General features: G+C 41.8%; 1 protein-coding gene across 2 annotated transcripts in view; it reads left to right on the top strand.

Annotated features, from left to right (window-relative positions):
* IPO4 (importin 4) overlaps positions 1–27,153 on the top strand; it is a 722,238-nt gene that overhangs the window by 427,159 nt on the left and 267,926 nt on the right. For both annotated transcript variants that reach the window (XM_053702364.1, XM_053702363.1), the window contains exon 22: positions 3,277–3,382. In XM_053702364.1, the coding sequence (XP_053558339.1) occupies positions 3,277–3,382 (106 nt within the window). The remainder of the gene's footprint in view (positions 1–3,276; positions 3,383–27,153) is intronic.

Raw genomic sequence — 27,153 nt, 5'->3', positions numbered from 1 at the left:
CAATTCTCTTCTGAGAATTGTGCCAGCAGTTCTCATGGTTCACGGGTAGCTTTTCCAATTCCTGCGGTTTGCCTTTTTAGAAAACACTTCCTATTTGTAGCCCTATCTTTCAGCTTAGCCATTGCACCTAGAATCTTTATGAAGGTTCTGGGGGCTCTTCTGACGATGGCCAGATCTCAAGGAATTGCAGTGGTTACGTACCTTGACGATATCATGGTTCAGACACCATCTTTTCATTTAGCAAGATCCCATACAGATTCTCTGTTGTCGATTCTCCGCTCTCATTGAAGGGGAATCTGGGAAAGGAGTTCCTTGGTGCCAAATACTAAGGTAAAGCCCCAGTGGCCTAATGGATAAGGCACTGCTTTCCTAAGCCAGGCATTGTGGGTTTGAGTCCCATCTGACGATCATAGCCTCGATCTCCATGTAGATTTTCTTGACGGAGGTCAGAATGCTCAGAAATTGGAACAGAGACCACTTAGACCTCTCTCAGAGGATAATCTTAGACATCCGGACAAGAGATTCTCTGTCCTGGTGGCTCTCTCAGGGCAATCTGTCCCAGGGCGCATGCTTCCTAAGACAATTTTGCGGGATTGTGACCATGGACTGGAGAGCAGTTTGGGGTTCTCTTAAAGCTCAGGGACTTTGGATCAGGAGGAGTCTGCCCTCCCAATCAGTATTCTAGAGTTGAGAGCATTCTTCAATGCACTGATAGATTGGCCTCAACTGCGTTTGGTCCGGTTTATCAGATTCCAATCGGACAACTTTACTTCGGTGGGACTCGCATCTTTAATGGGCGGAGTCTCACAATTGTCACCTTTCTGCCGTCCACATCCCAGGGGTGGACTACTGGGAAGCGGATTATCTAAGCAGACCAACTTTTCTTCCATGGGAGTGGGCTCTTCGTTCGAAGATTATTCTCCATGATAACCCTTAGGTGGGGTGTTGCGGAGTTGGATCTGATGGCGTCTTGTCTAAACACCAAACTTCCTAAGTATGGTTTAAGATCTAGAGATCCACTAGCAGTTCTAGTAGACGCTTGGGCGGTTCCATGGGACTTCTGTCTAGTCTACCTTTTCCTCCGTTTGCCCTCCTTCCTTGGGTGATAAACAGTAGCACACAGGAGCAGGCCTCTGTGATTCTTATTGCTCCAGCTTGGCCTCGCAGAATCTGGTTTGTGGACTTGTTAAAGATGTCGTCCTTTCCCTCGTGGAAGTTGCCTCTAAGGAAGGACTTTCTACTTCAGGGTCCTTTCCTTCATCCAAACCTAGATTCTCTGAAGCTGACTGCTTAGAGATAGACCGCCTAGTTTTGGCTAATCGTGTTTTTTTTTTGAGAGGGTAATTGATAACATGGTTTAGGCTTGTAAACTTGTTACTCAATATATTACCATAAAGTATGGCTTTTATACTTTTACTGGTTTGAATTGAGGGGTTTGTCTTGGAGTCAGGTGAGGGTTCCTCGCATTCTGTCCTTTCTTCAGGAGGGCCTGGAGAAGGGCTTGTCAGTCAGTACCCTGAAGGGTCAGATCTCTGCCTTGTTGATTCTTTTGCATAAATGTCTGGCAGACTTCCCAGATGTTCAATCCTTTGTTCAGACCTTGGTCCGAATCAGGCCTCTGTTTAAATCGGCTGCTCCTCCATGGAGCCTTATTCTTGTTCTTAGAGTTCTGCAGCAGGCTCCATTTTGAGCACTTTTTTTTTTGCTATTTCTTCTGCTTGTAGAGTGTCAGAGCTTTCGGGTCTGCAGTGTGACCCTCTTTACCTTATTTTTCATGTGGATAAGGCAGTCCTTTGTACCAAATTAGAATTTCTTCCTAAGGTGGTGTCAGACCTCAATATCAATCAGGAAATTGTCGTTCCTTCTTTTGCATAACCTGGATGTTGTGCGTGCTCTGAAGTTCTATCTGCAAGCAACTAGAGATTTTCGATCTACTGCCCTTTTTGTTGTATTCTCTGGTAAACGTAAGGGTCAGAAGGCAACTTCTTCTACTCTTTCTTTTTGGTTAAGAAGTGTTATTCCGGTTGGCTTATGAGACGGCTGGACAATAGCCTCCTGAAAGAATTACGGCTCATTCCACTAAGGTTGTCTCTTCTTCTTGGGCCTTTATAAATTAGGTAACAACAAACGATAGCAGCAGCACCATGAGTCCTTTATAAATTAGGCTCTGTAGAACAGACCTGCAAGGCGGCCACTTGGTCCGCGTGGCATACTTTTTCCAAATGTTCCAAATTCAGTGTTTTTGCCTCAGCTGAGGCTTCTTTCGGGAGCAAAGTTCTTCAAGCGGTGGTGCCTTCTGTTTAGGTCTGTCTGTCTTGTTCTCCCTCCCTTCCATTCTGTGTCCTCTAGCTTGGGTATTGGTTCCCACTAGTAATTGAATAGATTTGTGGACTCTCCATGCTGTTGGAAAGAAAACAAGATTTATGCTTATCTGATAAATTCTATTCTTTTCTGGCATGGAGAGTCCACGACCCACCCTTAATTTAATTTTAAGACGGCTTTTGTCAATTTTTTAACCTCAGGCACCTCTATACCCTTGTGTCCTCTTTTCTTTCCATATTCCTTCGGCTGAATGACTGGGGGTTTATGGGAAGTGGAAGTGATACTTAAAGGGACACTGAACCCAAATTTTTTCTTTCATGATTCAGATAGAGCATGGAATTTTAAGCAACTTTCTAATTTACTCCTATTATAAATTTTTCTTCATTCTCTTGTTATCTTTATTTGAAAAAGAAGGCATCTAAGCTTTTTTTTTTTTTGGTTCAGAACTTTTTTATTGGTGGATGAATTTATCCACCAATCAGCAAGGACAACCCAGGTTGTTCACCAAAAATGGGCCGGCATCTAAACTTACATTCTTGCATTTCAAATAAAGATGCCAAGAGAATAAAGAAAATTTGATAATAGGAGTAAATTAGAAAGTTGCTTAAAATGTCATGCTCTATCTGAATCACAAAAGAAAAAATTTGGGTACAGTGTCCCTTTAATAGTTTTGCTGGGGTGTTCTTTGCCTCTTCCTGGTGGTCGGGAGTTGAATTTTCACTAGTAATTGAATGGATTTGTGAACTTTCCATGCCTGGAAAGAAAATAATGTATCAGGTAAGCATACATTTTGTTTTTATGGCTGTTTTGCTATTTCTCTAGTTCTTCTCTCTCGCTCTACAAATATAATCTGCTACTCTCTCCACTATTTTCATCTTGGAAGCAAACAAGGTGTTTTGTAATCCACCTGATGGTGAGCAGGAAATGTCACTAACTAATTGTTAATTTCCTCAGGGGCCTCACAACAGTGTTAGGAGTGCAGCCTTTGAAGCTTTGGTGCAGTTTGTGTGCTCCATGAATATGGTGTGTCAGAGGAATCCAAATGAGGTGAACACTACAGGTGAGTGGTGATAGGTGAGCTTGTGTTTAGTGTTGTTCATGAAGGAAACAAAAACACTGAGTATCTGTATGGATGAGGCATTAGGCAGGGATCAGCAAATTTGCTAAAAATCTAGTAGCCAGTGTGAGATAGTCAGATGGATAGATAGATAAACATATATTGATATATACTGTATATATATATATATATATATATATTTCTTTCATGTAATTAGCAAGAGTCCATGAGCTAGTGACGTATGGGATATACATTCCTACCAGGAGGGGCAAAGTTTCCCAAACCTTAAAATGCCTATAAATACACCCCTCACCACACCCACAATTCAGTTTTACAAACTTTGCCTCCTATGGAGGTGGTGAAGTAAGTTTGTGCTAGATTCTACGTTGATATGCGCTCCGCAGCAGGTTGGAGCCCGGTTTTCCTCTCAGCGTGCAGTGAATGTCAGAGGGATGTGAGGAGAGTATTGCCTATTTGAATGCAATGATCTCCTTCTACGGGGTCTATTTCATAGGTTCTCTGTTATCGGTCGTAGAGATTCATCTCTTACCTCCCTTTTCAGATCGACGATATACTCTTATATATATATATACCATTACCTCTGCTGATTTTCGTTTCAGTACTGGTTTGGCTTTCTACAACATGTAGATGAGTGTCCTGGGGTAAGTAAGTAAGCTTATTTTCTGTGACACTCTAAGCTATGGTTAGGCACTTTTTTATAAAGTTCTAAATATATGTATTCAAACATTTATTTGCCTTGACTCAGGATGTTCAACATTCCTTATTTTCAGACAGTCAGTTTCATACTTGGGATAAATGCATTTGTTTCAATCATTTTTTCTTACCTTAAAAAATTTGACTTTTTCCCTGTGGGCTGTTAGGCTCGCGGGGGCTGAAAATGCTTCATTTTATTGCGTCATTTTTGGCGCGGACTTTTTTGGCGCAAAAAAAAATTTTTTCTGTTTCCGGCGTCATACGTGTCGCCGGAAGTTGCGTCATTTTTTTGACATTTTTTTGCGTCAAAAATGTCGGCGTTCCGGATGTGGCGTCATTTTTGGCGCCAAAAGCATTTAGGCGCCAAATAATGTGGGCGTCTTTTTTGGCGCTAAAAAATATGGGCGTCATTTTTGTCTCCACATTATTTAAGTCTCATTATTTATTGCTTCTGGTTGCTAGAAGCTTGTTCACTGGCATTTTTTTCCCATTCCTGAAACTGTCATTTAAGGAATTTGATCAATTTTGCTTTATATGTTGTTTTTTCTTTTACATATTGCAAGATGTTCCACGTTGCAACTGAGTCAGAAGATACTTCAGGAAAATCGCTGCCCAGTGCTGGAGCTACCAAGCTAAGTGTATCTGCTATAAACTTTTGGTATCTGTTTCTCCAGCTGTTGTTTGTATTGCATGTCATGACAAACTTATTAATGCAGATAAAATTTTCTTTAGTACTGTTACATTACCTGTTGCTGTTCCGTCAACATCTAATTTTCAGAGTGTTCCTGATAACATAAGAGATTTTATTTTTTAAATCCATTAAGAAGGCTATGTCTGTTATTTCTCATTCTAGTATACATAAAAGTCTTTTAAAACTTCTCTTTTTTCAGATTAATTTTTAAATGAACATCATCATTCTGATACTGATAATGGTTCTTCTGGTTCAGAGGTTTCTGTCTCAGAGGTTGATGCTGATAAATCTTTGTATTTGTTCAAGATGGAATTTATTCGTTCTTTACTTAAAGAAGTATTAATTGCATTAGAAATAGAGGATTCTGGTCCTCTTGATACTAAATTTAAACGTTTAAATAAGGTTTTTAAATCTCCTGTAGTTATTCCAGAAGTGTTTTCTCTCCCTGATGCTATTTCTGAAGTAATTTCCAGGGAATGGAATACTTTGGGTAATTAATTTACTCCTTCTAAACGTTTAAGCAATTATATCCTGTGCCATCTGACAGATTAGAGTTTTGGGACAAAATCTCTAAGGTTAATGGGGCTGTCTCTACTCCTGCTAAACGTACTACTATTCCTATGGCAGATAGTACTTCATTTAAGGATCCTTTAGATAGGAAAATTTAATCCTTTCTAAGAAAAGCTTACTTATGTTCAGGTAATCTTCTTAGACCTGCTATATTTTTAGCGGATGTTGCTGCAGCTTCAACTTTTTGGTTAGAAGCTTTAGCGCAACAAATAACAGATCATAATTTTATAGCATTATTATTATTCTATAACATGCTAATAATTTTATTTGTGATACCATCTTTTGATATCATTAGAGTTGATGTCAGGTATATGTCTCTAGCTATTTTAGCTAGAAAAACTTTATGGCTTAAAACTTGGAATGCTGATATGTCTTCTAAGTCAACTTTGCTTTCCCTTTCTTTCCAGGGTAATAAATTATTCGATTCTCAGTTGGATTCTATTATCTCAACTGTTACTGGAGGGAAGGGAACTTTCTTCTGTTATGTGTGATCAGTCCACGGGTCATCATTACTTCTGGGATATAACTCCTCCCCAACAGGAAATGCAAGAGGATTCACCCAGCAGAGCTGCATATAGCTCCTCCCCTCTACGTCACTCCCAGTCATTCTCTTGCACCCAACGACTAGATAGGATGTGTGAGAGGACTATGGTGATTATACTTAGTTTTTATAACTTCAATCAAAAGTTTGTTATTTTACAATAGCACCGGAGCGTGTTATTGCCTCTCTGGCAGAGTTTGAAGAAGAATCTACCAGAGTTTTTACTATGATTTTAACCGGAGTAGTTAAGATCATATTGCTGTTTCTCGGCCATCTGAGGGAGGTAAAAGCTTCAGATCAGGGGACAGCGGGCAGATGAATCTGCATTGAGGTATGTAGCAGTTTTTATTTTCTGAATGGAATTGATGAGAAAATCCTGCCATACCGTTATAATGACATGTATGTATACTCTACACTTCAGTATTCTGGGGATGGTATTTCACTGGAATTACTCTGTTAAAAGTACATTAAACCTTTTTAGTAGGTATTTATTATGTTAAACGTTTTTGCTGGAATGTAGAATCGTTTGCATTTTCTGAGGTACTGAGTGAATAAATGTTTGGGCATTATTTTTCCACTTGGCAGTTGCTTGTTTTAATTGTGACAGTTTCGTTTCTCTCTCACTGCTGTGTGTGAGGGGGAGGGGCCGTTTTTGGCGCTCTTTGCTACGCATCAAAAATTTCCAGTCAGTTACTCTTGTATTTCCTGCATGATCCGGTTCATCTCTAACAGAACTCGGGGGTCTTCAAACTTCTTTGGAGGGAGGTAGATTCTCTCAGCAGAGCTGTGAGACTTATATATTGACTGTGATTAAAAACGTTGCTCTGTAATTTTTATGCTTCAAATTTAATTATTGTTACTTTACTAATGGGAACAAACCTTTGCTAAAAGTTGTGTTGTTTTTAAGGATTGATGCTATAACTGTTTTTTCAGTTCATTATTTCAACTGTCATTTAATCGTTTAGTGCTTCTTTGAGGCACAGTACGTTTTTGTTAAATAAGATTGTAACCAAGTTGCAAGTTTATTGCTAGTGTGTTAAACATGTCTGATTCAGAGGAAGATACCTGTGTCATTTGTTCCAATGCCAAGGTGGAGCCCAATAGAAATTTATGTACTAACTGTATTGATGCTACTTTAAATAAAAGCCAATCTGTACAAATTGAACAAATTTCACCAAACAGCGAGGGGAGAGTTATGCCGACTAACTCGCCTCACGTGTCAGTACCTGCATCTCCCGCCCGGGAGGTGCGTGATATTGTGGCGCCTAGTACATCTGGGCGGCCATTACAGATAACATTACAAGATATGGCTACTGTTATGACCGAAGTTTTGGCTAAATTACCAGAACTAAGAGGCAAGCGTGATCACTCTGGGGTGAGAACAGAGTGCGCTGATAATACTAGGGCCATGTCTGATACTGCGTCACAGCTTGCAGAGCATGAGGACGGAGAGCTTCATTCTGTGGGTGACGGTTCTGATCCAAACAGATTGGATTCAGATATTTCAAATTTTAAATTTAAATTGGAGAACCTCCGTGTATTACTAGGGGAGGTTTTAGCGGCTCTTAATGATTGTAACACTGTTGCAATACCAGAGAAATTGTGTAGGTTGGATAAATACTTTGCGGTACCGGCGAGTACTGACGTTTTTCCTATACCTAAGAGACTAACTGAAATTGTTACTAAGGAGTGGGATAGACCCGGTGTGCCGTTCTCACCCCCTCCAATATTTAGAAAGATGTTTCCAATAGACGCCACCACACGGGACTTAGGGCAAACGGTCCCTAAGGTGGAGGGAGCAGTTTCTACTTTAGCTAAGCGTACCACTATCCCGGTGGAGGATAGCTGTGCTTTTTCAGATCCAATGGATACAAAATTAGAGGGTTACCTTAAGAAAATGTTTGTTCAACAAGGTTTTATATTGCAACCCCTTGCATGCATCGCGCCGATTACGGCTGCGGCAGCATTTTGGATTGAGTCTCTGGAAGAGAACCTTAGTTCAGCTACGCTGGACGACATTACGGACAGGCTTAGAGTCCTTAAACTAGCTAATTCATTCATTTCGGAGGCCGTAGTACATTTAACCAAACTTACGGCTAAGAACTCAGGATTCGCCATTCAGGCACGTAGGGCGCTGTGGCTAAAATCCTGGTCAGCTGATGTAACTTCTAAGTCCAAATTACTTAATATACCTTTCAAGGGGCAAACTTTATTTGGGCCCGGTTTGAAAGAAATTATCGCTGACATTACAGGAGGTAAGGGCCACGCCCTGCCTCAAGACAAAGCCAAAGCTAAGGCTAGACAGTCTAATTTTCGTCCCTTTCGGAATTTCAAAGCAGGAGCAGCACCAACTTCCACTGCACCAAAACAGGAAGGAGCTGTTGCTCGTTACAGACAAGGCTGGAAACCTAACCAGTCCTGGAACAAGGGCAAGCAGGCCAGGAAACCTGCTGCTGCCCCAAAGACAGCATGAACCGAGGGCCCCCGATCCGGGACCGGATCTAGTGGGGGGCAGACTCTCTCTCTTCGCCCAGGCTTGGGCAAGAGATGTTCAGGATCCCTGGGCGCTAGAGATCATATCTCAGGGATACCTTCTAGACTTCAAATTCTCTCCCCCAAGAGGGAGATTTCATCTGTCAAGGTTGTCAACAAACCAGATAAAGAAAGAAGCGTTTCTACGCTGTGTACAAGATCTGTTATTAATGGGAGTGATCCATCCGGTTCCGCGGTCGGAACAAGGACAAGGGTTTTACTCAAACCTGTTTGTGGTTCCCAAAAAAGAGGGAACTTTCAGGCCAATCTTGGATTTAAAGATCCTAAACAAATTCCTAAGAGTTCCATCGTTCAAAATGGAAACTATTCGGACAATCTTACCCATGATCCAAAAGGGTCAGTACATGACCACAGTGGATTTAAAGGATGCTTACCTTCACATACCGATTCACAAAGGTCATTACCGGTATCTAAGGTTTGCCTTCTTAGACAGGCATTACCAGTTTGTAGCTCTTCCATTCGGATTGGCTACGGCTCCAAGAATCTTCACAAAGGTTCTGGGTGCCCTTCTGGCGGTACTAAGACCGCGAGGAATTTCGGTAGCTCCGTACCTAGACGACATTCTAATACAAGCTTCAAGCTTTCAAACTGCCAAGTCTCATACAGAGTTAGTTCTGGCATTTCTAAGGTCGCATGGATGGAAAGTGAACGAAAAGAAGAGTTCTCTCTTTCCTCTCACAAGAGTTCCATTCTTGGGGACTCTTATAGATTCTGTAGAAATGAAGATTTATCTGACAGAAGACAGATTAACAAAGCTTCTAAATGCATGCCGTGTCCTTCATTCCATTCAACTCCCGTCAGTAGCTCAATGCATGGAGGTGATCGGCTTAATGGTAGCAGCAATGGACATAGTACCCTTTGCACGTCTACATCTCAGACCGCTGCAATTGTGCATGCTGAGTCAGTGGAATGGGGATTACTCAGACTTGTCCCCTACTCTGAATTTGGATTAAGAGACCAGAAACTCTCTTCTATGGTGGCTTTCTCGGCCACATCTGTCCAGGGGGATGCCATTCAGCAGGCCGGACTGGACAATTGTAACAACAGACGCCAGCCTACTAGGTTGGGGCGCTGTCTGGAATTCTCTGAAGGCTCAGGGACAATGGAGTCAGGAGGAAAGTCTCCTACCAATAAACATTCTGGAATTGAGAGCAGTTCTCAATGCCCTTCTGGCTTGGCCCCAGTTAAAAACTCGGGGGTTCATCAGGTTTCAGTCGGACAACATCACGACTGTAGCTTACATCAACCATCAGGGAGGGACAAGAAGCTCCCTAGCAATGATGGAAGTATCAAAGATAATTCGCTGGGCAGAGTCTCACTCTTGCCACCTGTCAGCAATCCACATCCCGGGAGTGGAGAACTGGGAGGCGGATTTCTTGAGTCGCCAGACTTTTCATCCGGGGGAGTGGGAACTTCATCCGGAGGTCTTTGCCCAAATACTTCGACGTTGGGGCAAACCAGAGATAGATCTCATGGCGTCTCGCCAGAACGCCAAACTTCCTCGCTACGGGTCCAGATCCAGGGATCCGGGAGCGGTTCTGATAGATGCTTTGACAGCACCTTGGAACTTCGGGATGGCTTATGTGTTTCCACCCTTCCCGCTGCTTCCTCGATTGATTGCCAAAATCAAACAGGAGAGAGCATCAGTGATTCTAATAGCGCCTGCATGGCCACGCAGGACTTGGTATGCAGATCTAGTGGACATGTCATCCTGTCCGCCTTGGTCTCTACCTCTAAGACAGGACCTTCTGATACAGGGTCCATTCAAACATCAAAATCTAACTTCTCTGAAGCTGACTGCTTGGAAATTGAACGCTTGATTTTATCAAAACGTGGGTTTTCTGAGTCGGTTATTGATACCCTGATACAGGCTAGGAAGCCTGTTACCAGAAGGATTTACCATAAGATATGGCGTAAATACCTATACTGGTGCGAATCCAAAGGTTACTCCTGGAGTAAGGTTAGGATTCCTAGGATATTGTCCTTTCTACAAGAAGGTTTAGAAAAGGGTTTATCGGCTAGCTCATTAAAGGGACAGATCTCAGCTCTGTCCATCTTGTTACACAGGCGTCTGTCAGAAAATCCAGACGTCCAGGCCTTTTGTCAGGCTTTAGCTAGGATCAAGCCTGTGTTTAAAACTGTTGCTCCGCCATGGAGTTTAAACCTTGTTCTTAACGTTCTACAAGGAGTTCTGTTTGAACCCCTTCATTCCATTGATATAAAGTTGTTATCTTGGAAAGTGTTATTTTTAATGGCTATTTCTTCGGCTCGGAGAGTCTCTGAGTTATCAGCTTTACATTGTGATTCTCCTTATTTGATTTTTCATTCAGATAAGGTAGTTCTGCGTACAAAACCTGGGTTCTTACCTAAGGTAGTCACTAACAGGAACATCAATCAAGAGATCGTGGTGCCTTCCCTGTGCCCGAATCCTTCTTCAAAGAAGGAACGTCTTCTACACAATCTGGATGTAGTTCGTGCCCTCAAGTTCTACTTGCAGGCAACTAAGGATTTTCGACAAACGTCTTCCCTGTTTGTCGTGTACTCTGGTCAGAGGAGAGGTCATAAGGCTTCGGCTACCTCTCTCTCCTTCTGGCTTCGTAGCATAATTCGTTTAGCCTATGAGACTGCTGGACAGCAGCCTCCTGAAAGAATTACAGCTCATTCTACTAGAGCTGTGGCTTCCACTTGGGCCTTTAAGAATGAGGCCTCTGTTGAACAGATTTGCAAGGCTGCAACTTGGTCTTCGCTTCATACTTTTTCCAAATTTTACAAATTTGACACTTTTGCTTCTTCGGAGGCTATTTTTGGGAGAAAGGTTCTTCAGGCAGTGGTTCCTTCTGTATAATGAGCCTGCCTATCCCTCCCGTCATCCATGTACTTTTGCTTTGGTATTGGTATCCCAGAAGTAATGATGACCCGTGGACTGATCACACATAACAGAAGAAAACATAATTTATGCTTACCTGATAAATTCCTTTCTTCTGTTGTGTGATCAGTCCACGGCCCGCCCTGTTTTTTAAGGCAGGTAAATATCTTTTAAATTATACTCCAGTCACCACTTCACCCTTGGTTTCTCCTTTCTCGTTGATTCTTGGTCGAATGACTGGGAGTGACGTAGAGGGGAGGAGCTATATGCAGCTCTGCTGGGTGAATCCTCTTGCATTTCCTGTTGGGGAGGAGTTATATCCCAGAAGTAATGATGACCCGTGGACTGATCACACAACAGAAGAAAGGAATTTATCAGGTAAGCATAAATTATGTTTTTTTACCAAAGGATAAAAAATCTAAGGTAAATTTAGGTCTAATAATCATTTTCGTTCCTTTCCTCACAACAAGGAACAAAAGCCTGATCCTTCATCCTCAGGAGCGATATCAGTTTGGAAACCATTTCCAGTTTGGAATATATCCAAGCCTTATAGAAACCTATAGCCAGCTCCTAAATACCCATGAAGGTGCGGCCCTCATTCCAGCTCAGCTGGTATGGGGCAGTTTACGTTTTCTTCAAGGAAATTTGGATCAATTCCGTTCACAATCTCTGGTTTCAGAACATTGTTTCAGAAAGGTACAGAATTGGCTTCAAGTTAAGGCCTCCTGCAAAGAGATTTTTTTCTTTCCCGTGTCCAAGTAAACACAGCAAAGGCTCAGCATTTCTGAAATGTGTTTCAGATCTAGAGTTGGCTGGAGTAATTATGCCAGTTCCAGTTCTGGAACAGGGGCTGGGGTTTTATTCTATCTCTTCATTGTACCAAAGAAGGTCAATTCCTTCAGACCAGTTCCGGATCTATCAATATTGAATCGTTATGTAAGGATACCAACATTCAAGATGGTAACTGTAGGACTATCCTGCCTTTTGTTTAGCAAGGGCATTATATGTCTACAATAGATTTACAGGATGCTTATCTGCATATTCCGATTCATCCAGATCACTTTTAGTTTCTGAGATTCTCTTTTTAGACAAGCATTACCAGTTTTGTGGCTCTACCGTTTGGCCTAGCGTCAGCTCCAAGAATTTTTTTCAAAGGTTCTCGGTGCCCTTCTGTCTGTAATCAGAGAACAGGGTTTTGGTATTTCCTTATTTGGACGATATCTTGGTACTTGCTCAGTCTTCACATTTTCGCAGAATCTCATACGAATCGACTTGTGTTGTTTCTTCAAGATCATGGTTGGAGGATCAATTTACCAATCAGTTCATTGTTTCCTCAGACAAGGGTAACCTTTTTAGGTTTCCAGATAGATTCAGTGTCTATGACTCTGTCCTTGTCAGATAAGAGAAGTTTAACATTGATATCAGCTTGTCAAAACCTTCAGTCACAATCATTCCCTTTGGTAGCCTTATGCATGGAAATTTTAGGTCTTAGGACTGCCGCATCGGATGCGATCTCCTTTGCTCGTTTTCACATGCGACCTCTTCAGCTCTGTATGCTGAACCAGTGGTGCAGGGATTACACAAAGATATCTCAATTAATATCTTTAAACCGATTATACGACACTCTCTGACATGGTGGACAGTTCACCATCGTTTAGTTCAGGGGGCTTCTTTGTTCTTCCGACCTGGACTATAATCTCAACAGATGCAAGTCTTACAGGTTGGGGAGCTGTGTGGGGGTCTCTGACGGCACAAGGGGTTTGGGAATCTCAGGAGGTGAGATTACCGATCAATATTTTTGAACTCCGTGCAATTTTCAGAGCTCTTCAGTCTTGGCCTCTTCTGAAGAGAGAGTTGTTCATTTGTTTTCAGATAGACAATGTCACAGCTGTGGCATACATCAATCATCAAGGAGGGACTCACAGTCCTCTGGCTATGAAAGAAGTATCTCGAATTTTGGTTTGGGCGGAATCCAGCTTCTGTCTAATCTCTGCGGTTCATATCCCAGGTATAGACAATTGGGAAGCGGATTATCTCAGTTGCCAAACGTTGCATCCGGGCGAATGGTCTCTTCACCCAGAGGTATTTCTTCAGATTGTTCAAATGTGGGAACTTCCAGAAATAGATCTGATGGCTTCTCATCTAAACAAGAAACTTCCCTGGTATCTGTCCAGATCCCGGGATCCTCGGGCGGAAGCAGTGGATACATTATCACTTCCTTGGAAGTATCATCCTGCCTATATCTTTCCGCCTCTAGTTCTTCTTCCAAGAGTATTCTCCAAGATTCTAAAGGAATGCTCGTTTGTCCTGCTGGTAGCTCCAGCATGGCCTCACAGGTTTTGGTATGCGGATCTTGTCCGGATGGCCTCTTGCCAGCTGTGGACTCTTCCGTTAAGACCAGACTTTCTGTCGCAAGGTCCTTTTTTCCATCAGGATCTCAAATCCTTAAATTTTAAGGTATGGAGTTTGAACGCTTGATTCTTGGTCAAAGAAGGTTTCTCTGACTCTGTGATTAATACTATGTGACAGGCTCGTAAATCTGTATCTAGAGAGATATATTATAGAATCTGGAAGACTTATATTTCTTAGTGTCTTTCTCATCATTTTTTCTTGGCATTCTTTTTGAATACCGAGAATTTTACAGTTTCTTCAGGATGGTTTAGATAAAGGTTTGTCCGCAAGTTCCTTGAAAGGACAAATCTCTGCTCTTTCTGTTCTTTTTTCACAGAAGGATTGCTAATCTTCCTGATATTCATTGTTTTGTACAAGCTTTGGTTCGTATAAAACCTGTCATTAAGTCAATTTCTCCTCCTTGGAGTTTGAATTTGGTTCTGGGGGCTTTTCAAGCTCCTCCTTTTGAACCCATGCATTCTTTGGTCGTTATATTACTTTCTTGGAAAGTTTTGTTTCTTTTGGCCATCTCTTCTGCCAGAAGAGTCTCTGAATTATCTGCTCTTTCTTGTGAGTCTCCTTTTCTGATTTTTCATCAGGATAAGGCGGTGCTGCGAACTTCTTTTGAATTTTTTACCTAAGGTTGTGAATTCTAACAACATTAGTAGAGAAATTGTGGTTCCTTCATTATGTCCTAATCCTATGAATTCTAAGGAGAAATCATTGCATTCTTTGGATGCTGTTAGAGCTTTGTATTATTTGTCATCTTTTCCGGTTCTAGAAAAGGCCAGAAAGCTTCTGCCATTTCTTTGGCATCTTGGTTGAAATCTTTATTTCATCATGCCTATGTCGAGTCGGGTAAAATTCCACCTCGAAGGATTACAGTTCATTCTACTAGGTCAGTTTCTACTTCCTGGGCGTTTAGGAATGAAGCTTCGGTTGATCAGATTTGCAAAGCAGCAACTTGGTCCTCTTTGCATACTTTTTCTAAATTCTACCATTTTGATGTGTTTTCTTCTTCTGAAGCAGTTTTTGGTAGAAAAGTACTTCAGGCAGTGGTTTCAGTTTGAATCTTCTGCTTATGTTTTTCATTAAACTTATTTTGGGTGTGGTTTATTTTCAGCAGGAATTGGCTGTCTTTATTTTATCCCTCCCTCTCTAGTGACTCTTGTGTGGAAAGATCCACATCTTGGGTAGTCATTATCCCATACGTCACTAGCTCATGGACTCTTGCTAATTACATGAAAGAAAACATAATTTATGTAAGAACTTACCTGATAAATTCATTTCTTTCATATTAGCAAGAGTCCATGAGGCCCGCCCTTTTTTGTGGTGGTTATGATTTTTTTGTATAAAGCACAATTATTCCAATTCCTTATTTTATATGCTTTCGCACTTTTTTCTTATCACCCCACTTCTTGGCTATTCGTTAAACTGAATTGTGGGTGTGGTGAGGGGTGTATTTATAGGCATTTTAAGGTTTGGGAAACTTTGCCCCTCCTGGTAGGAATGTATATCCCATACGTCACTAGCTCATGGACTCTTGCTAATATGAAAGAAATGAATTTATCAGGTAAGTTCTTACATAAATTATGTTTTATATATATATATATATATATATATATATATATATATATATATATATATATATATATATATATATATGTGTGTGTGTGTGTGTCTTTGAATATACAATTTTATATATAGCCAAACTATATGCAGATGTGCTCCTGTGTTGTGTGTATATCTGCACCTCTTTGTATAATTTGGCTGCTGTATACAGCTGCACTTTTTATTGTATGCATCTCTACCTAGTTGTGTGTAGTTGGAGTGCTGATGTGTATCTGTGCTACTTTTTGTGTTGTTATGAAATTTCACAAAGTAAAGAATAAAACAACAATAAAACAGTACAGCGATAGAGCTCTAGCAGACTCTATGTTTAGGATGAACTTCCTACCCTGTAAAATATATACTGAATGAATAAAGTTGCAGCTTTGCTTCTATAATCTGTATCTCTGTGTGTCGTTTGCTATCTGTACATATGTGTGTAGTTAGTCTGCTGTTTGCTTGCACCTTTAATTCTTTATAGTGTACATTTCTATGGTTTTGTGCGTCCATGGCTGTGTGTGTAGTTGGGCTGCTTTGTGCTCTATGCAGCTGTGCCTCTTTATTGTATACATCTGTACTAGTGTAGTTGGGCTGCTGTGTGCTATGTGCAGCTGTGCCTCTTTATTGTATACATCTGTACTAGTGTAGTTGGGCTGCTGTGTGTTATGTGCAGCTGTGCCTCTTTATTGTATACATCTGTACTAGTGTAGTTGGGCTGCTGTGTGTTATGTGCAGCTGTGCCTCTTTATTGTATACATCTGTACTAGTGTAGTTGGGCTGCTGTGTGTTATGTTCAGCTGTGCCTCTTTATTTATACATCTGTACTAGTGTAGTTGGGCTGCTGTGTGCTCTATGCAGCTGTGCCTCTTTATTGTATACATCTGTACTAGTGTAGTTGGGCTGCTGTGTGTTAAGTGCAGTGTGTGCCTCTTTATTGTATACATCTGTACTACTGTAGTTGGGATCTGTGTGTTATGTGCAGCTGTTCCTCTTTATTGTATACATCTGTACTAGTGTAGTTGGGCTGCTTTGTGCTCTATGCAGCTGTGCCTTTTTATTGTATACATCTGTACTAGTGTAGTAGGGATACTGTGTGTTAAGTGCAGCTGTGCCTCTATTGTATACATCTGTACTAGTGTAGTTGGGCTGCTGTGTGTTATGTGCAGCTGTGCCTCTTTATTGTATACATCTGTACTACTGTAGATGGGATCTGTGTGTTATGTGCAGCTGTGCCTCTTTATTGTATACATCTGTACTAGTGTAGTTGGGCTGCTGTGTGTTATGTGCAGCTGTGCCTCTTTATTGTATACATCTGTACTAGTGTAGTTGAGCTGCTGTGTGTTAAGTGCAGCTTTGACTCTTTATTGTATTCATCTGTACTAGTGTAGTTGGGCTGCTGTGTGTTATGTGCAGTATATGCCTCTTTATTGTATACATCTGAACTAGTGTAGTTGGGCTGCTGTGTGTTATGTGCAGTGTGTGCCTCTTTATTGTATACATCTGTACTAGTGTAGTTGGGCTGCTGTGTGTTATGTGCAGCTGTGCCTCTTTATTGTATACATCTGTACTAGTGTAGTTGGGATACTGTGTGTTAAGTGCGGTGTGTACCTCTTTATTGTATACATCTGTACTAGTGTAGTTGGGCTGCTGTGTGTTATGTGCAGCTGTGCCTCTTTATTGTATACATCTGTACTAGTGTAGTTGAGCTGCTGTGTGTTAAGTGCAGCTTTGACTCTTTATTGTATTCATCTGTACTAGTGTAGTTGGGCTGCTGTGTGTTATGTGCAGTATATGCCTCTTTATTGTATACATCTGAACTAGTGTAGTTGGGCTGCTGTGTGTTATGTGCAGTGTGTGCCTCTTTATTGTATACATCTGTACTAGTGTAGTTGGGCTGCTGTGTGCTATGTGCAGTGTGTGCCTCTTTATTGTATACATCTGTACTAGTGTAGTTGGGCTGCTGTGTGTTATGTGCAGTGTGTGCCTCTTTATTGTATACATCTGTACTAGTGTAGTTGGGCTGCTGTGTGCTATGTGCAGCTGTGCCTCTTTATTGTATACATCTGTACTAGTGTAGTTGGGCTGCTGTGTGTTATGTGCAGTGTGTGCCTCTTTATTGTATACATCTGTACTAGTGTAGTTGGGCTGCTGTGTGTTATGTGCAGTGTGTGCCTCTTTATTGTATACATCTGTACTAGTGTAGTTGGGCTGCTGTGTGCTATGTGCAGTGTGTGCCTCTTTATTGTATACATCTGTACTAGTGTAGTTGGGCTGCTGTGTGTTATGTGCAGTGTGTGCCTCTTTATTGTATACATCTGTACTAGTGTAGTTGGGCTGCTGTGTGTTATGTGCAGTGTGTGCCTCTTTATTGTATACATCTGTACTAGTGTAGTTGGGCTGCTGTGTGCTATGTGCAGTGTGTGCCTCTTTATTGTATACATCTGTTCTAGTGTAGTTGGGCTGCTGTGTGTTAAGTGCAGTGTGTGCCTCTTTATTGTATACATCTGTACTAGTGTTAGGCTGCTGTGTGTTAAGTGCAGTGTGTGCACATCTGTATCTGTTCTCTGTGTGCAGTTGTTATGCTATTTATGACTGAGCTTCAAAGTGTTGTTGAACCCCAGGCTTTGTTTTCTTGAGTTGTGTGCAGCTTGGTTTTCTGTACAGATCTGAGTCACTGTGTAAAGCTGTAGATATTAGCAGGGGTGTGTGTTGCAGGGCTGGTACTTACTTTACCTAATAAATTACCTTTCAGCTTTCTTTCTTCTCATGTTGTGCTATTACATTTTATTTTATTTTTTTATTACATTAAAAGTTGCTTTTATCTGCAGTAAAGGAAATATTTATTTTTTGGGCTCACCTGGAGTTTCCTTTAATTTGCTATTTTGAAGCTTTTGCACAGACAGGCTTTGTGTGTGTTGTATACACCTGGGCTTCTATGTATTTTGTGTTACCAGGCTTAGTAAATCCACCTAACGTGTAAAGTAAAAAAAAAAATCTAAGCAACGATGGGGGAAGGTGCACGCTGCTACGTCATCACGCCGCACAGCGTGAGCCCAGAACGAGGTGCAGACACGATAGCAGTGGAGAGGAAGCCGCGTCTTCTACAGATTCTGGAATTCTTTGGTCCCCGTTGAAGTCTCTGCTTGAGGTGACAGGAGGTGCTGTGGCATAGTGGCAGTCTACATCAGAGCCGGTACCTTCGACTTAAGGAAAGCACCAAGGGGAAGGCTGCTGCAAACTGCGTCACAGGAATGGTCTAGTGGCTTTCTTTTCCTGCTGCCGACCAACGCTGGGGCTTTTTGGTGCCTGAGAAGGTGAGAGCTGAGCACCTTAAAGTCCCAGGGCTGCCTCTATTTAAGAGGCCTTTAACCCCCAAAAGGAAAGAAGCAAAGTGGAGAGACCCAGAAAGACCTTGGGGGAAGGAAAAGTCGAAGGAGGGGAAAAAAGGGAGGTAGGAACTATTTCTTTACCTTATTTACAGCTTGGAGAATGCTGCTGTCTTTTTGCTTCTATTGAGGGCTGCTGAGCTGAAAAGATATATATGCTTAGCCTCTTATTCCTTTGAATTCTCAAGGTTACTGTTGAAGCTGACAGTGAAACAGGGCCCCTTAGTGACCTACTACACTTCAGCCTTTATCCCCCTAAGCACCTCCCAACATAAGTCCCCTAAAGAGATCGATTGGGGCTTGAACTGTGAAACTATGAAATTTGAAAATACAGATAGCCCTCAGTTTACGCCGGGGTTAGGTTCCAGAAGGAATGGTTGTAAATCGAAACCGTTGTAAATTGAAACCCAGTTTATAATGTAAGTCAATGGGAAGTGAGGGAGATAGGTTCCAGGCCCCTCTCAAATTTGTCATAAGTAACACCTAATACATTATTTCTTTCATGTAATTAGCAAGAGTCCATGAGCTAGTGACGTATGGGATATACATTCCTACCAGGAGGGGCAAAGTTTCCCAAACCTCAAAATGCCTATAAATACACCCCTCACCACACCCACAAATCAGTTTTACAAACTTTGCCTCCTATGGAGGTGGTGAAGTAAGTTTGTGCTAGATTCTACGTTGATATGCGCTCCGCAACAGGTTGGAGCCCGGTTTTCCTCTCAGCGTGCAGTGAATGTCAGAGGGATGTGAGGAGAGTATTGCCTATTTGAATGCAATGATCTCCTTCTACGGGGTCTATTTCATAGGTTCTCTGTTATCGGTCGTAGAGATTCATCTCTTACCTCCCTTTTCAGATCGACGATATACTCTTATATATATACCATTACCTCTGCTGATTTTCGTTTCAGTACTGGTTTGGCTTTCTACAACATGTAGACGAGTGTCCTGGGGTAAGTAAGTCTTATTTTCTGTGACACTCTAAGCTATGGTTGGGCGCTTTTTTTATAAAGTTCTAAATATATGTATTCAAACATTTATTTGCCTTGACTCAGGATGTTCAACATTCCTTATTTTCAGACAGTCAGTTTCATATTTGGGATAATGCATTTGAATCAATCATTTTTTCTTTCCTTAAAAAATTTGACTTTTTCCCTGTGGGCTGTTAGGCTCGCGGGGGCTGAAAATGCTTCATTTTATTGCGTCATTCTTGGCGCAGACTTTTTTGGCGCAAAAAATCTTTTCTGTTTCCGGCGTCGAACGTGTCGCCAGAAGTTGCGTCATTTTTTGACGTTCTTTTGCGCCAAAAATGTCGGCGTTCCGGATGTGGCGTCATTTTTGGCGCCAAAAGCATTTAGGCGCCAAATAATGTGGGCGTCTTATTTGGCGCTAAAAAAATATGGGCGTCTCTTTTGTATCCACATTATTTAAGTCTCATTTTTCATTGCTTCTGGTTGCTAGAAGCTTGTTCTTTGGCATTTTTTCCCATTCCTGAAACTGTCATTTAAGGAATTTGATCTATTTTGCTTTATATGTTGTTTTTTCTCTTACATATTGCAAGATGTCTCATGTTGCATCTGAGTCAGAAGATACTTCAGGAAAATCGCTGCCTGGTGCTGGAACTACCAAAGCTAAGTGTATCTGCTGTAAACTTTTGGTAGCTGTTCCTCCAGCTGTTGTTTGTATCAAATGTCATGACAAACTTGTTAATGCAGAAAATATTTCCTTTAGTAAAATACCATTACCTGTTGCAGTTCCATCAACATCTAATGTTCAGAGTGTTCCTGATAACATAAGAGATTTTGTTTCTGAATCTATTAAGAAGGCTATGTCTGTTATTCCTCCTTCTAGTAAACATAAAAAGTCTTTTAAAACTTCTCTTTATCCAGATGAATTTTTAAATAAACATCATCATTCTGATTCTAATGATTCTTCTGGTTCAGAGGATTCTGTTTCAGAGGTTGATGCTGATAAATCTTCATATTTATTTAAAATGTAATTTATTCGTTCTTTACTTAAAGAAGTCCTAATTGCATTAGAAATTGAGGATTCTGGTCCTCTTGATACTAAATCTAAACGTTTAGACAAGGTCTTTAAATCTCCTGTAGTTATTCCAGAAGTTTTTCCTGTTCCTGGTACTATTTCTGAAGTAATTTCCAGGGAATGGAATAAATTGGGTAATTCATTTACTCCTTCTAAACGTTTTAAGCAATTATATCCTGTGCCGTCTGACAGATTAGAGTTTTGGGACAAAATCCCTAAAGTTGATGGGGCTATCTCTACCCTTGCTAAACATACTACTATTCCTACGGCAGATGGTACTTCCTTTAAGGATCCTTTAGATAGGAAAATTGAATCCTTTCTAAGAAAAGCTTATTTATGTTCAGGTAATCTTCTTAGACCTGCTATATCTTTGGCAGATGTTGCTGCAGCTTCAACTTTTTGGTTGGAAACTTTAGCGCAACAAGTAACAGATCATGATTCTCATAACATTATTATTCTTCTTCAACATGCTAATAATTTTATCTGTGATGCCATTTTTGATATTATCAGAGTTAATGTCAGGTTTATGTCTCTAGCTATTTTAGCTAGAAGAGCTTTATGGCTTAAAACTTGGAATGCTGCTATGTCTTCTAAATCGACTCTACTTTCCCTTTCTTTCCAGGGTAATAAATTATTTGGTTCTCAGTTGGATTCTATTATCTCAACTGTTACTGGTGGGAAAGGAACTTTTTCTCCAACATTGGTGTGTCCGGTCCACGGTGTCATCCATTACTTGTGGGATATTCTCCTCCCCCACAGGGAAAGGCAAGGAGAGCACACAGCAAGAGCTGTCCATATAGTCCCTCCCAGGCTCCGCCCCCCCAGTCATTCTCCTTGCCGCTCTGAACAAGTAGCATCTCCTCGGGGATGGTGAGGAGTTTGTGGTGTTTAGTTGTAGTTTTTTATTCTTCTATCAAGAGTTTGTTATTTTAAAATAGTGCTGGTATGTACTATTTACTCTGAAACAGAAAGAGATGAAGATTTCTGTTTGTGAGAGGAATATGATTTTAGCAGACAGTAACTAAAATCCTTTTCTGTTTCCACATAGGACTGTTGAGATGAGATAACTTCAGTTGGGGGAAACAGTTAGCAGGCTCTTCTGCTCAAGGTATGACTAGCCATATTTCTAACAAGACTGTGTAATGCTGGAAGGCTGTCATTTTCCCCTCATGGGGATCGGTAAGCCATTATGTCTCAAACAGAATAAAGGGCTTATTATGGGCTATTAACTGGTAGACACTTTTAGGGGCTAAATCGATTGCTTTATTTAAGTATTATATGCAGTTTGAAGTTGTATTTCACACTTTTATAACATTGGGGAACGTTTTTAGCACCAGGCACTTGTTAAGACACCTTCCCAGTCAGGAAGGGCCTTTCTCTGTAGTAGGCAGAGCCTCATTTTCGCGCCATTACTGTGCAGTTCATTTTGAGTTCAGTACATGCAGCTGCATGTGTGAGGGTCTGGAATCCACTAAAAACGTTCCTAGAAGGCTTCATTTGGTATCATATACCCCCCTGGGATTGGTGAAGTTGCAGCAAAGGCTGTGGCTGGGACTGTAAGGGGGTTAAAATTAAAAACGGCTCCGGTTTCCACATTTTAAGGGTTAACAGCTTGAAAATTGGGGTGCAATATTTTGAATGTATTAAGACACTGTGGTGAAAATTTGGTAAAGATTGGATAATTCCTTCCTAGTTTTTCACATATTCAGTAATAAAGTGTGCCCTGTTTAACATTTAAAGAGACAGTAACGGTTTTGTTTTAAAACGGTTTTTGTGCTTTATTAACCAGTTTAAGCCTGTTTAACATGTCTGTACCTTCAGATAGATCATGTTCTGTATGTATGGTAGCCAATGTGGTTCCCCCTTCAAATATTGTGTGATAATTGTGCCATAGCGTCCAAACAAAGTAAGGACAGAACTGTCACAAATTGTAAAGTTGCCAGGATGATTCCTCAGATGAAGGAAGTAGACATAGTTCTACATCATCTCCTTCTGTGTCTATACCAGTTATGCCCGCGCAGGCGACCCCTAGTACTTCTAGCGCGCCAATGCTTGTTACTATACAGTAATTGACGGCAGTAATGGATAACTCCATAGCTAATATTTTATCCAAAATGCCAGCATTTCAGAGAAAGCGTGATTGCTCTGTTTTAAACACTGTAGAGCAGGAGGGCGCTGATGATAATTTTTCTGTCATACCCTCACACCAATCTGAAGTGGCAGTGAGGGAGGGTTTGTCAGATGGGAAATTTCTGATACAGGAAGAATTTCTCAGCAGGCAGAACCTGATGTTGTGACATTTAAATTAGAGCATCTCCGCGCATTACTTAAGGAGGTGCTATCTACTCTGGATGATTGTGACAATCTGGTCAACCCAGAAAAATTGTGCAAGATGGACAGTTCCTTGAGGTCCCGGTGCACCCTGATGCTTTTCCGATACCTAAACGGGTGGCGGACATAGTGAATAAGGAGTGGGAGAAGCCAGGCATACCTTTTGTCCCTCCTCCTATATTTAAGAAATTGTTCCCTATGGTCGACCCCAGGAAGGACACATGGCAAACAGTCCCTAAGGTCGAGGGGGAGTTTTCTAATCTAGCCAAGCGCACGACCATTCCTATTGAGGACAATTGTGCTTTCAAAGATCCTATGGATAAAAAATTGGAGGGTTTGCTTAAAAAGATTTTTGTACAGCAAGGTTACCTCCTTCAACCTATTTCGTGCATTATTCCTGTCACTACAGCGGCGTGGTTCTGGTTCGAGGAACTGGAAAAGTCGCTCAGTAGGGAGACTCCGTATGAGGAAGTCATGGATAGAATTTACGCACTTAAGTTAGCTAATTCCTTTATTTTAGACGCCGCTTTGCAGTTAGCGAGGTTAGCGGCAAAAAATTCAGGGTTTACAATTGTGGCGCGCAGAGCGCTCTGGCTAAGAATAAGTCCAATTTTCGTTCCTTTCGTAATTTCAGGAACGGACCGGCTTCCAACTCGGCAGCCTCTAGACAAGAGGGTAACGCTTCCCAGACTAAACCAGCTTGGAAATCAATGCAAGGCTGGAGCAAGGGTAAACAGGCCAAGAAGCCTGCTGCTGCTACCAAGACAGCATGAAGAGGTAGCCCCCGATCCGGAACCGGATCTAGTAGGGGGCAGACTCTCTCTCTTTGCTCAGGCTTGGGCAAGAGATGTTCAGGATCCCTGGGCACTAGAAATGGTCTCTCAGGGTTATCTTCTAGAATTCAAGGAACTACCCCCAAGGGGAAGGTTCCACATGTCTCACTTATCTTCAAACCAAGTTAAGAGACAGGCATTCTTACATTGTGTAGAAGACCTGTTAAAGATGGGAGTGATACACCCAGTTCCAACTGTGGAACAAGGTCAGGGGTTTTACTCAAATCTGTTTGTAGTTCCCAAAAAAAAGAGGGAACTTTCAGACCAATTCTGGATTTAAAAATTCTAAACAAATTTCTCAGAGTGCCATCGTTCAAAATGGAAACTATTCGAACGATTTTACCTACAATCCAGGAGGGTCAATTTATGACTACCGTGGATCTAAAGGATGCGTATCTGCATATTCCTATCCACAAAGATCATCATCAGTTCCTAAGGTTCGCCTTTCTGGACAAACATTACCTATTGTGGCTCTCCCATTCGGACTAGCCACTGCTCCAAGGATTTTCACAAAGGTGCTCGGGTCCCTTCTAGCGGTTCTAAGACCCAGGGGCTTTGCAGTGGCACCTTACTTGGACGACATCCTAATTCAAGCGTCGTCTCTTTCAAAGACAAAGGCTCACACAGACATTGTTCTAGCCTTTCTCAGATCTCACGGGTGGTAGGTGAACATAGAAAAAAGTTCTTCGTCAACAAGAGTCCCTTTCTTGGGAACAATAATAGATTCTTTAGAAATGAAGATTTTCCTGACAGATGTGAGAGAGTCAAAGCTTCTAAACGCTTTTCAAGTTCTTCACTCTGTTCTACGGCCTTCCATAGCTCAGTGCATGGAAGTAGTTGGGTTGATGGTTGCAGCAATGGACATAGTTCCTTTTGCGCAAATTCATCTAAGACCATTACAACTGTGCATGCTCAAACAGTGGAATGGGGACTATACAGACTTGTCTCCAGTGATTCAAGTAGATCAGAAGACCAGAGACTCACTCCGTTGGTGGCTGACCAGGATCACCTGTCCCAGGGAATGAGCTTCCGCAGACCAGAGTGGGTCATTGTCACGACCGACGCCAGTCTATTAGGCTGGGCGCGGTCTGGGATTCCCTGAAAGCTCAGGGTCTATGGTCTCGGGAAGAGTCTCTTCTACCAATAAACATTCTGGAAATGAGAGCGATATTCAATGCTCTCCGGGCTTGGCCTCAACTAGCAAAGGCCAGATTCATAAGATTCCAATCAGATAACATGACGACTGTTGCTTACTTCAACCATCAGGGGGAACAAGGAGTTCCCTGGCGATGAGAGAGGTGACCAAGATCATCAAATGGGCGGAGGATCACTCCTGCCACCTGTCTGCGATCCACATCCCGGAGTGGAAAACTGGGAGGTGTTTGCCCAGTTGACCCAATTATGGGGCATTCCAGACATGGATCTGATGGCGTCTCGTCAGAACTTCAAGGTTCCTTGCTACGGGTCCAGATCCAGGGATCCCAAGGCGACTCTAGTGGATGCATTAGTGGCGCCTTGGACTTTCAACCTAGCTTATGCGTTTCTACCGTTCCCTCTCATTCCCAGGCTGGTAGCCAGGATCAAACAGGAGAAGGCCTCGGTGATTTTGATAGCTCCTGCGTGACCTGGTGAATATGTCATTGGCTCCACCATGGAAGCTACCTTTGAGACAGGATCTTCTAGTACAAGGTCCATTTGAACATCCAAATCTAGTTTCTCTCCAGCTGACTGCTTGGAAATTGAACGCTTGATTTTGTCTAAGCGTGGGTTTTCGGATTCTGTGATAGATACTCTGGTACAAGCCAGAAAACCTGTGACTAGAAAGATTACCATAAAATATGGAAAAGATATATCTGTTGGTGTGAATCCAAGGGATTCTCATGGAGTAAGATTAAAATTCCTAGGATCCTTTCCTTTCTCCAAGAAGGTTTGGATAAGGGATTATCAGCGAGTTCTCTAAAAGGACAGATTTCTGCTTTATCTGTCTTGTTACACAAACGACTGGCAGCTGTGCCAGATGTTCAAGCTTTTGTTCAGGCTTTGGTCAGGATCAAGCCTGTTTACAGACCCTTGACTCCTCCCTGGAGTCTAAATTTGGTTCTTTCAGTTCTTCAAGGGGTTCCGTTTGAACCCTTACATTCCATAGATATCAAGTTGTTATCTTGGAAAGTTCTGTTTTTGGTTGCTATTTCTTCTGCTAGAAGAGTTTCTGAATTATCTGCTCTGCAGTGTAATCCGCCCTATCTGGTGTTCCATTCAGATAAGGTTGTTTTGCGTACTAAACCTGGTTTCCTTCCAAAGGTTGTTTCCAACAAGAATATTAACCAGGAAATAGTTGTGCCTTCTTTGTGTCCGAATCCAGTTTCAAAGAAGGAACGCTTGTTACACAATTTAGATGTAGTCCGTGCTTTAAAGTTCTATTTAGAAGCAACAAAGGATTTCAGACAAACGTCCTCTCTGTTTGTCGTTTATTCTGGCAAGAGGAGAGGTCAAAAAAGCTACTGCTACCTCTCTTTCCTTTTGGCTGAAAAGCATCATACGATTGGCTTACGAGACTGCCGGACGGCAGCCTCCTGAACGAATCACAGCTCACTCTACTAGGGCTGTGGCTTCCACATAGGCCTTCAAGAACGAGGCTTCTGTTGATCAGATATGTAAGGCAGCGACCTGGTCTTCTCTGCACACTTTGTCCAAATTCTACAAATTTGATACTTTTGCTTCTTCGGAGGCTATTTTTGGGAGAAAGGTTTTGCAAGCCGTGGTGCCTTCTGTTTAGGTAACCTGATTTGCTCCCTCCCTTCATCCGTGTCCTAAAGCTTTGGTATTGGTTCCCACAAGTAATGGATGACACCGTGGACCGGACACACCAATGTTGGAGAAAACAGAATTTATGCTTACCTGATAAATTACTATCTCCAACGGTGTGTCCGGTCCACGGCCCGCCCTGATTTTTTAATCAGGTTTGAAGAATTTCTTTCTCTATACACTACAGTCACCACGGCACCCTATAGTTTCTCCTTTCTTTCTCCTAACCATCGGTCGAATGACTGGGGGGGCGGAGCCTGGGAGGGACTATATGGACAGCTCTTGCTGTGTGCTCTCCTTGCCTTTCCCTGTGGGGGAGGAGAATATCCCACAAGTAATGGATGACACCGTGGACCGGACACACCGTTGGAGAAAGTAATTTATCAGGTAAGCATAAATTCTGTTTTTACCACAGGATAAAAAATCTAAGGGTAAAAACAGG

Source organism: Bombina bombina, chromosome 2 (assembly GCF_027579735.1).
Source record: "Bombina bombina isolate aBomBom1 chromosome 2, aBomBom1.pri, whole genome shotgun sequence".
Taxonomy (NCBI): Eukaryota; Metazoa; Chordata; class Amphibia; order Anura; family Bombinatoridae; genus Bombina; species Bombina bombina.
Note: the sequence above shows the minus strand (reverse complement) of the source record. Positions and strands in the feature narration are given on the sequence as shown.